The 10,871-nt window shown below is 39.5% G+C and overlaps 1 protein-coding gene across 2 annotated transcripts in view; it reads right to left on the bottom strand.

The window, feature by feature from the left end:
* Positions 1 to 207: 207 nt before the first annotated feature.
* The window catches only part of LOC147178168 (myosin-7-like), a 94,777-nt gene continuing 84,113 nt past the window's right edge, over positions 208 to 10,871 (bottom strand). For both annotated transcript variants that reach the window (XM_086070000.1, XM_086070001.1), the window contains 9 exons: positions 9,316 to 9,502; positions 9,013 to 9,222; positions 8,187 to 8,312; positions 8,022 to 8,112; positions 7,860 to 7,939; positions 5,756 to 5,860; positions 1,897 to 1,992; positions 1,673 to 1,822; positions 208 to 657 (listed from right to left, as the gene is read on the bottom strand). In XM_086070000.1, the coding sequence (XP_085926126.1) occupies positions 646 to 657; positions 1,673 to 1,822; positions 1,897 to 1,992; positions 5,756 to 5,860; positions 7,860 to 7,939; positions 8,022 to 8,112; positions 8,187 to 8,312; positions 9,013 to 9,222; positions 9,316 to 9,502 (1,057 nt within the window). In that variant the 3' untranslated portion in view covers positions 208 to 645. The remainder of the gene's footprint in view (positions 658 to 1,672; positions 1,823 to 1,896; positions 1,993 to 5,755; positions 5,861 to 7,859; positions 7,940 to 8,021; positions 8,113 to 8,186; positions 8,313 to 9,012; positions 9,223 to 9,315; positions 9,503 to 10,871) is intronic.

Raw genomic sequence — 10,871 nt, 5'->3', positions numbered from 1 at the left:
TGGCGACTTCTTTGACTACAAGTTGTCATTTCTACAGGTACAAATCACAACTTTTACAGATACAAATTTATAGTTTTTGTACAGGTACAAATTTTTTTTTGTACAGATACAAATCATGACTTTTACAGGTACAAATTTGTTTTTACAGATACAAATTTGTTTTACACATACACATTTTTTTTTACAGGTACAAATTTGTTTTTACAGACACAAATTTTTTTTTTACAGGCACACATTTTTTTTACAGATACAAATCACGACTTTTACAGATACAAATTTAGACTTTTTTTTACAGGTACACATTTTTTGCACAAGTTAGTTTTGCACCAAATTTACCTCCATACAATAGACCTTAGCAAGTTCAACAGACCTAGCATGTATAACACAAACACCCTAATGAACATAATGGATTCACAAAACAAGCCAACATGCGAATTAACATGAACATATAAAACAACACAACATGCTATACAATCAAAATAAACATAATGAAACACAAACTAAGACAACCAGCAATAATGAACTGCAAAAAAATTACAATAAAACTGAAACCTAAGATGCTAATCCAATTGTAGCACTAGCACAAACACATGCATGAGCATAAAGGGCAAGTCAACGTTGACCCACAAATGCAGTGGCAGCTGTTCATTCCGAAATCTGCAAGAACACACAAAAATATGTAAGCAACACTAGCTAACATCCTAGTGAAAATAAAAGGTAAACAAATCTGTGACCAACACTAACTTACATGCAAAAGAGTATGTCACATAAATGTATATCCCCTGATGTAAACGAAATATAAACAATGCTACAACATGTTAATAAAAATGCTGTAAAATGTAAACAACACACCTGGCATGCAAATGAACATTCAACTTAAACAGTAGCTAACCGGGAAATTGGAAAATATTGTAGAAGAAATTGACATAAACAGCACAAAATGGCAATAATGGAATTAGTGCAACTATCCACTAGAGGGCAGTATGGATTGTGTCATGAAAAATTCTGTGTTAATTTTATTAACTCATTCAAACCCAGGAAGTGAAGGAAGGACAAAGTATAAACATTTTTTATTTATACGTTGTTTTTTAAAATGCTATAGCATACAGAAGGCTTTGATGCAGCTTCTGACCTGAAGAGGTGTCTTAAAGCAAGAGTAGTTTTTACAAAAAACGGCCAGCAGGTAGCAGCAGAGTATAAGTGATCAGCCAGGGCCATGTTGCAACAAGCTCTTTTTGTCTTTTTGTTTTCAACAGGTCTGTGAATAATGAAGAAACTTAGCTATATTCTAATGCTAATTGCTGCAAACAGATACAAATATACTTTTTTCCTGATGAAAGAAAATACTGTAATCTTTCTTTTGGTAGGTTCCATGTTTTTATAGCATTAGAACACAATATTCTGTGGGCCTTGCAAAATCAGTTAAAATCCAGTAAAACAGCCGGGAGCGAAGGGGGTTGCTTCAGTGAAAATGGCTTGGAGTGAATGAGTTAAAACAAATTTGGAGTGAAAAAATGGTAGACAAGCAACAAGACAGAAAGCCGACTGCGGGTATTAACGAATGAGATGCAAGCTTGCAAATAAACATAAAAAGTAAAGAAAGGTTTTCAGTACGTTTGTAGTGATTTGCTAACCACGGTTAGTGCTACACTAAGTTTTGTGCCTGACTCACCAGAGCAACGTTGTTCACATTAACGTGCTGGCGCGTTCGAATCCGCAGCTTGTTGACGGCGGTTTCAGCGATGTCGGCTCTTTCTTCAGCATCGTCGAGCTCATGCTGCACCTTGCAGAAGCGCATGGAGGCGCAGTTCACTTGCTCCTCCTAAATGACACACACCACTTATACTTTTTTCATGAACAGATGGTGGCGGCGTAGAGGAGACTGAGTCCACTTACAGCGCTCTCGGCTTGTCGCTTGTAACTTTTGACTTTACTTTGAAGTTTCTCTATGACTTTCTGCATCCTCAAAAGTGTCTCGCGGTCCTCCTCGGACTAAAAGACACAAACAGGCTACCTTCACAATGCAGGCAAATGACAGAACGACTCAATTCCATTTTTTTCAAATCCGACCTGGCTCACTTTCATACGATGGCGTATTAGGGCCACGTATAAATATATTTTTCTTAGAGGGCGGGGTCAATATTTTGAGACAAAAACTTGCCACTTTATATAGTGGCAAATTTGCGAGAAAAAAACTCAGAAACTTACGCGAAATACACATAGCGTAGCTATTGTCTAATGTGAGGATTCATTGGTGGTTAATGGGACACTGTTTATACAATGAAAAGGCAGGATGGAGACAGATTCATTCTTAATTTAAACTTTACACGTCATACACGGCAGCTAGAGCGACAACACTTCCTGATCCCCTATCAGCTGACTAACACTAACCAATCAGAAGCTAGCATAAATGCAAGTGAATGACAAGAGAGCAGCAGATTCGACACATCAATTTAGTTACTTGTACAGAAAAGATACCAAAATGGATGAATGTGTAAATAATAATTCTGGAAACATCAGTGACGTGCAGTAAGCTCTAGGTTCGGGTAGGCAGGCAGTCGTAAATTGACAAGCACACACCAATTACAAATTTGTGTCGGTAGGCGAGTGTACACCGTATCCTAGGGTAAACATATTTTTATTTCCAAAAGAAGAGGACACTCAGCCCAACCTCAAGATACTGGATACTCAGATACAAGATGCCATACATTCAAACTATTTTAACATATGCCTCCAAAAAACAAACAAAAAACAAGCAAACATTACTCTCTTTATAAGTCTTATATTTTTTGCTCTGCAATCTTTTTTTTCTTTTTCTTTTTTTGCTTTGAGCGGGGTTCGTACCCGTCGCCTCCGGTGCGGCAGCTCAACATTTGCCATTCAGCTAAAGATCTGGGCCACCGTCACAGCCAGTGTGCGGTCTGCCAGCCACGGTAAACGTTGCAGTGCACTCCGCCTCCCATTGGTCGCACAACGAAAAACGGACCATTTCAAACCCGCCCGGACGCCCGGAAAAATGTAATAAAGTGAATATCTCCCTGAATCACAGCCTAATTCCTTACAAAATCAAGCCAGCAATAGCAATGCCAAACAGCATGTAAAGTCATACAGCCAGTTAATCGAAGCACATCCACAAAGCCAATCTTTCCTTTTGCACCATTCTTTGTGAAAAGTACGAATAATTCTTTGTCCCTTACTTTGCTGAAGATCCGGTAGCTAAGGCGTTGGTCTCCCATCCTTCAAAAGCTGACGTTTTTCCTCAAAAGAAAGGCGTACAAATTGTTTTATATTCTCTAGAGTGGCGTCATCTTACCGCTTTGCTGTGAACTACGTGTGTTTTGAATTCACGAATGCACTGTGCGAACGTACGTTCGCATAGGAATCATACAGCGACGTAAAAAGACTGCGTAGCGATCTGCCTATTTGTGTAAAGGACTTTTCTACTGGGAAACTGACTACGCATGCGCGAACACACATCGCTACGCGGACAGGGCTGGATAAAGCACAATAGGAGGATAATTTTTTGCAGCATTTTTGCCTGCAGGCTAGACGAAGTAATGAGTCATTTTTAATTGAAAATCACCAAATGTTGTCACTTTTAAACCTACAGGTAGTGCAGGCTTTCTGAAATGAAAGAAATAATTAAAATAAATAGAAAAAGGCAAACGGTTTCAACTTCCATTTCAGCCTGGGGCAAGCAGTGCAGCGCGTCTTTGTCGCTGGCAGTACCCAACGCTTCAAAGTGCAAATGTTTAATATGATATGGTTAAAGACATTACTATCTCCTTATTTGAAAACCCGACAGAAAAGTATTGGCACACACATCCGAGTAGTACGCTACGTGTATTTCTCGCAAATCTGCCACTTTATAAAGTCGCAAATTTGCGACTTGATACATTTTGCAAATTTGCAAGTTATTTTCTCGGAATATTGCCCCCGCCCTCTAAAAAAAATAAATTTATATGTGGTCCTAATACGCCATAGTACTTTCAAATGTGGTCCTAGATCGGATACGTTTGCAATGCGACCTCTGTCTGAATTGAATATTTACAAATACTAAGCCATTAAATGCACATATACCATTTAAAAAAACATGTAAATTGCACATATTGGTGAATGTGAAAAACATGTTAAAATCGCGCATATATCTGTAAATGGAATGCTTTTTATAAAGCACGCATACACCAGTGGTTGGCTGCTGCCATGCAGGGCGCTGCCAGGTCCACTCGGAGCAAATTAGGGTTCAGTGTTCGATCAAAAGGGCTGAGGATCGAACCCGCAACCTCCAGGTTGGAAGATGATCACTTTACTACTGAGCCATGCCACTCCATTGCTTGAGTAATTCTGAGACAAACCTCTCCCCATAAAAGCTACTGGCTATGAGCTATGAGTTGCACAAAATAATGCTCACATAAAAGCAAATTTCTTCTTTTGAAATTGCATAAAATAATTGACCTGTTTTGTTACAATAAAATATATTCCAAATATCGTATTTGCAGTCACTATCAATCTTTACGACATACAAAACAACGGGTTGCCTCTCTCAATCACAAACTAATCATCAAGAGAACGGTTGGGGGCGAAGATGCTGACGTACAGTGGGTAGGGAAAGTATGCAGACTTCCCATTAACTCATTCAAACCCCAAAACGTATAAATACGTTTTTTAATACTTTGTCCTGTACTCCCAATTTTTATTTTTATTTTTTTTATGCTAGAGCATACAAAGGCTTTGATACAGCTTTTGACGTGAAGAGGTCGCTTAAAGCAATGGCAGTTATTACAAAAATGGCCAACAGGTGGGTAGCAGAGTATAAGAGATCAGCCAGGGCCATGTTGCAACAAGCTCTTTTCCCCAGTGTTTTCAACAGGTTTGTAAATAATGATGAAACTTAGCTATATTCTAATGCTAATTGCTGCAAACAGATACAAATATACTTTTTTTGTGATGAAAGAAGAGACTCTAATCTTTCTTTTGGTAGGTTCCATGTTTTTCCATGTTTCAGCGTTGGTGTTCCAGCTTGTTGTAGGGGTCCGATGATTTGATTTAGCTTGGCGCTAAAGTGCACAGCCACCCCCCCCCCTCCCCCCTTAACTATTCTCTGCCAATGTGGCTCTTGTGGAAAGAGTAGTGAGTATCACTGCTCTATTCAATCATCAGGTAAACAAGCTGATTTATTGTCAGCACATGTGACTAAAGCCAAACTGGCAGCGTTTTTACTTTCTGGACCTGGATTTGACACCTCTGCCGTTCAACAAGGCCACTTGGTCTTGTCTTCTTATGTCTGCTCAGGTCTGGAAGTATGAAAATAAAGTAGTTGCGGGTAAAAATAGCAGTTAGCCTTGCTAGCCTCGGCTATTCCGCGTGCAATTAGTCTTAAAATATTAATATTAATATGGGACTAGTGGCAAGGAATGAGTAGCGTAGCTCCATTTTCGTTGCCAATATGTTGTCTGCGGTGTATGTGCTGGGTTGCTTTATAACAGTGTGTCATAACAACAAAATTAGATCACATGTGCGGTCACTTGCAAAATATTAATTTCTATACTCAAATACAATCAAAGAACAAGTGAAATTAATTACTGTACAATTACATTTCGTGTGATGGAGAGTTGTATTTTTAATAATTTATATGTATTTGGGTGGCAAAAGAGGTTGTGGAGTGTGTGTGGGGGGGGGTGTGGGTGTGTGTGTGCGTGCGTGTGGGGGTGTGTGTGTGTGTGGGGGGGGGGGGGTGTGCGTGCGTGCATGCAACCTGGCAGGTGATATCTTTCAGCTTCCTCTCGTAGCGCCGGACGCCTTTCTGGTACTCCTCACGCTTCTTCTGCTCCATGTTTAGCTCCGTCTGAAGACCATGTACCTGAACGCATATGTAAGGTGTGATGTTTTCTATTACACACCTGACACTTTGGTGACAGAAAGTATACCAGACTTTAGACCAGGTTTAAGTTGTCATGCAGGTGGTGTTTCATGATTTTGTTGTGGTTTGTCATCGTATTCTGTTCATAAATAAGACATCAGTGTGCGTCAAACCATCTGAATATTTGTAGAAATCAACTCATTGAAGTTGATATCTTGCAGTTCCTTATAAATTCCTTATGAATTTGTGTAAAGTTTGTGCACGGACTCGGAGGAATTTGGACAATAACAAAGGCGTTGAAAGAAAGGAATGTGTATGCATATCAGTGTCCTTCACAGCTGAGCCAGGCATATCGTCTCATTGTCGTGGAGACAGCCTTCATCTGCTGGCTGTAGCAGAAATACGGACGAGAATGGACATAAGGGTTAAGTGTCCAGCCACAGTTCCTCATCTAGGGCAGTGGTGTCCAAATTTTGAGTCCTGCAGGTTTTGGATGTTTCTCTCCAACACACCTGAAGCTCATCAGCAAGCTCTGCATAAGCCTGATAACGATCCTGTTCATAGGAAACAGGTGTCTTGGAGCAGGGAAACATCCAAACCCTGCAGGACTGCGGCCTTCGAGGACCGAGTTTGGACACCACTGATCTAGGGGAAAGTTCCAGATAATAGATATTTTGGGCGCAGCCCGACAACAATTTGGTCTGACCTTGAGTCACCTAGCTGAGATTTACAGTAGGGGGTTGAGGAACGAACTCACAACCTCCAGCTTGGGAGACTGTCACACTACCACCTGAGCTATGCCCCTCCTACTGTTTGCTTATATCTAATAGGAGACCAAAAACATCGTTTGGCGTTACAAAGATTCCAGCTGACATGAGCGATATACTAACACACAGCAGGAGCTGTGTGGCTCAGGGAGTAGATTAGCTGTCTCCCAAACTGAAGGTCGTGAGTTTGTTCCTCAACCCTTGAGTGGCTTTATTTATTTTTTTCAATTCTTTATTTTACTCTCTTCCAAGTATAAATATTACTCTAAAACTGAGTCTATTGGGTCCCACTCATTTTCTCTACAGAATTTACTGTGTACTGTTTTTGGGAATATTTCATTTTAAAGTTGGCCTTCCTATACTCCGTGTTACCGTCATCCATAGCATTGCTGCGGATGGCTTTACTGTCTTCCTGACCATGCACGCCAAATAAACAGGTAACTGAGGTAGAAAAAAAATCCTCAAGCATTTTTTAAAAATCGAAACACTCTTTTGCAGGTGTCTCGAAAAATGTTTACTTACTTCATAAGCAGTTTTGGGAACGTTACTTTAAAAAGTAATTAGTTATAGTTCCTCTTTATTTGCCTAAAAAAGTAACTGAATTAGTAATTGAATTACTTCATAATAAAATTGTTTTTATATTGAATAATTTGGATTTTTATATTATTATTATAATTATTATTATTATTATTATTAATATTATTATATTTTTATACAAGGAATTCAAATTATGTTCAGGCTATAGGGTGTTTTCATTTATTTTTGTGAATATTTATGTCACACAAATCCTCACTTTGTAATGAAATATCATAAAATAATTATAATAATTATAATAATGATGATTATGGTGATGATGATAATGATAATAATAATTCATTAAATTTGTCTTGTAAGCTTACTTTGAGCCTTGAAACTAATAAATAAATTGTAACACAACGCATTTCACATACAATAACGATAACGGTGTTTCAAACATGGGGAGAATAATTAGTTAGATTAGTCCGTTTATGAAAAAAGAACGGAGTTACCTAATGCCATTAGTTTATATGCCGTTATTCCCAACACTATTCATAGGTGATATTTGCTTGAGGAATAATAAGAGTCTGTTTATTAGTTTAAAGAAACATAGCGTCTATACTAAATGCACCATTGACTTGAAAACATGTGTCTGTGTAGGTCTAAGTTGAATTGCATCAGGTGTAAGGTGTAGCATGTAACAGTGTTGAACTGACTCGTGTCTCCAGCTTGTAAATTTCCTTCTTGCCGCCCTTTAGCGCCATCTGTTCTGTCTCATCCAGTTTCACTTGCAGCTCTGCATACCCACACACGCATACACCCGGTTAGTTTTGGTGACACAAATCCTCCTGGTGCTAAAAGGGGAAGGCAGCGGCAACCTTTGATGGTGACCTCCATGTTCTTCTTCATCCTCTCAAGCGTGCTGCTGCTGTCCTGCTCCCTCTTCAGCTCCTCCGCCACTGTGGTCGCCTGTGGGTGTTGCCGTGTCATGTTAATGTTGGAGCGTAAGGGTTGAAGGTGAAAAAGTCAAGGCAAGCACTCACATCAGTGATGGCCTTTCTGGCTTTCTCCTCCATGCTGCAACTCCCCGCCAGCGCCTCGTCCACTTCGCTTGTCAGATGACACACGTCCCCCTCCAGCTTCTTCTTGTGGCTTACCAGACCTGCATTCTAACCGACACCACATATCAATACATCCATCAATTAAAATGATCAAGCATACCATCAGTCCATAACACCATCAAATGATCTGTCCATCAAGCAATCAATCCTTTAACTTATCAGACCATCACACCATCAAATGATCACACTACCAATCAAAAAAAGGAGGAATTAATCAAATGATCAATTAAACATGAACTCATTAAATACGTTTTTTTAATACTTTGTCCTGCACTCCCAAAAACGTATTTCTACATTTATTTATTGTGTTAGAGCATATAGAAGGCTTAGATACAGCTTCTGACATGAAGAGGTGGCTTAAAGCAATGGTACTTATTACAAAAAACGGCCAGCAGGTGGCAGCAGAGTATAAGAGATCAGCCAGGGCCATGTTGCAACAAGCTCTTTTCCCCAGTGTTTTTAACAGATTTGTGAATAATGATGAAACTTTTCTATATTCTAATGTTAATTGCTTCAAAAGGAAACAGATACAAATATACTTTTTTTCTGATGAAAGAAGAGACTTCAATCTTCCTTTTGGTAGGTTCCATGTTTTTATAGCAATAGAACAGAATATTCTGTGGGCCTTGCAAAATCAGTCCAAATCCAGTAAAACAGCCAGGAGCAAAGGGGGTTGCTTCAGTAAAAATGGCTGGGAGTGAATGAGTTAAATAAGTCATCGAATCAGTCAAGAATCAATCGTAAGTACCTGTGTGGTCAGCATGTTGGCTCTCTCTGCCACTTCCACTAACTCGTGTTCAGCGATCTTGCGGCTGCGGTTGGCTTGCTCCAAGGCGCCCCGTAGCTCCTCACCCTCATCCGCCATCAGCACGCAGCGACGCTCCAGCAGTACCACTTGTTCTCTCAGCTGATTGGCCAGCTGTGCCTTGTCTTCCAGCTCCACTTGCTGACCTTTCACCTGCAGTGCAACAGGTATTAGCATCTGCCCCCCATATTGACTGTGACAAATCTACAGAAGGCTTGCGTGTGAGTGGCCATGTTGGCGGCGTACCTGAGCATGCAGCAGAGTGGCTGTTTTCTGACTCTCAGACGCTCGCTTGTTGGCATGAGCAAGTTGAATGTCCATCTCAGTCAGGTCTGACTCTAACTTCTTGCGCAAACGCACCGCTTCACTGCGAGTGCGAATCTCTGCCTCTAGGCTGGCCTGCATGGCCTCCTGCGAGCGTTGGTGACTCCGCCTGGTGGATGACACAGTGACTCAGGCACCCTAGTATACTAGCTAACTGGCACGTTTCTGAGCCTGCTAACAAATACAGTATATAATATTGGCTATGCTATCCAGCAAGTGAATACAAAGTCCCCATTGAACAGTATAAATGCTGGCAAATGGAGGATTAAACCTGGATTGATAGATGAATGTGGGACCCCATGCTATTGGTGTTAGCCACAAAAGTAAACATTCTAATGAGAACATAATCTTAGCCAGACTACTCAACGTGTTAAAAAAGCAAACTTGTAGTTGCTATGATAAACCTAGTAATGAACAAATAAATATATCAGCCACACTACTGACCACACTATACTCAGATGACCATATTTTGATTTCCAAAAGAAGAGGACACCCAGCCTGGCCTCCAGTTTACTCAAAGATGCCATACAACATCATAACTATTTTAACATATGTCTCCTTTGTATGGGTCGGAAATTAAACAAGAAACATAACTTGTTAAGAAAAATAATAACTAAGCAAGCATCAGCAAAGTATTTTTGTTTTGTTTATTGTGGACACCTGCATTTTCAACAATGAGCCTTTTGCTTCATGTACAAGAGGATTCTCTGTGACGCTAGAACGGTATGACCTTGACAGACTCTGCTCAACAAAGAAGTACTAGTACTATACCTCTTTGTTTTAAAATTGCTCCGTTCCTGTAAGTAGTCACCTCCAATTCTTGTCTGCATAGGAATCTTCCATGATACTTTTCTGAGCACTCTCTCACAGACCACTATCTTGGAGACTGCTCTATAAAACTTGTGTACTGTATATTTAAAGCTTCAAATATAAAGAAACCCAAAAGACAATTTGTTGTATTGATCTCGCCTAACTACTGAAAGTTCCACAAGAAATCTTCTTTTGAAGTCTTACTTGACAAATGAATAAATGAATAATTGATTTGTATTGGTAATTTTTATGTCACTACATGGCATAATTGCTTTTTTAAGACAATGGTTATTTTTCTTTTCATATTAAGAGCTGACAAATTTTTTACATTAAAAACTGTAAAGCATAACTTGACCCAAGCCTCCACAAATATATGCATTGTTATTTAATTTATTACTGCTAAAATGTGCTTTTATTTTGTTAAGTTCAATACGGATGCGCATTGTAAAATGATGTAACTTTACTGGAAACGAACCATAATCATTGTGTTCTTTTCATGCGAACTTCTGCACGTTTTTAAAATGGTAAAATACAACTTGACGCCAGTCCCCAGAAATATAGTATTATTTAATTTATTACTGCTAAATTGTGTTACAGTGACTCCTTTGCACAACGTTGAATGATTGTTTTTTGTTAAGTTCAATATGGATGCGCATGGATACCCTCAT

This window comes from Leptonotus elevatus, chromosome 2 (genome assembly GCF_054856555.1).
Source record: "Leptonotus elevatus isolate MCC_2025b chromosome 2, RoL_Lele_1.0, whole genome shotgun sequence".
In the NCBI taxonomy this organism is placed as follows: Eukaryota; Metazoa; Chordata; class Actinopteri; order Syngnathiformes; family Syngnathidae; genus Leptonotus; species Leptonotus elevatus.
Note: the sequence above shows the minus strand (reverse complement) of the source record. Positions and strands in the feature narration are given on the sequence as shown.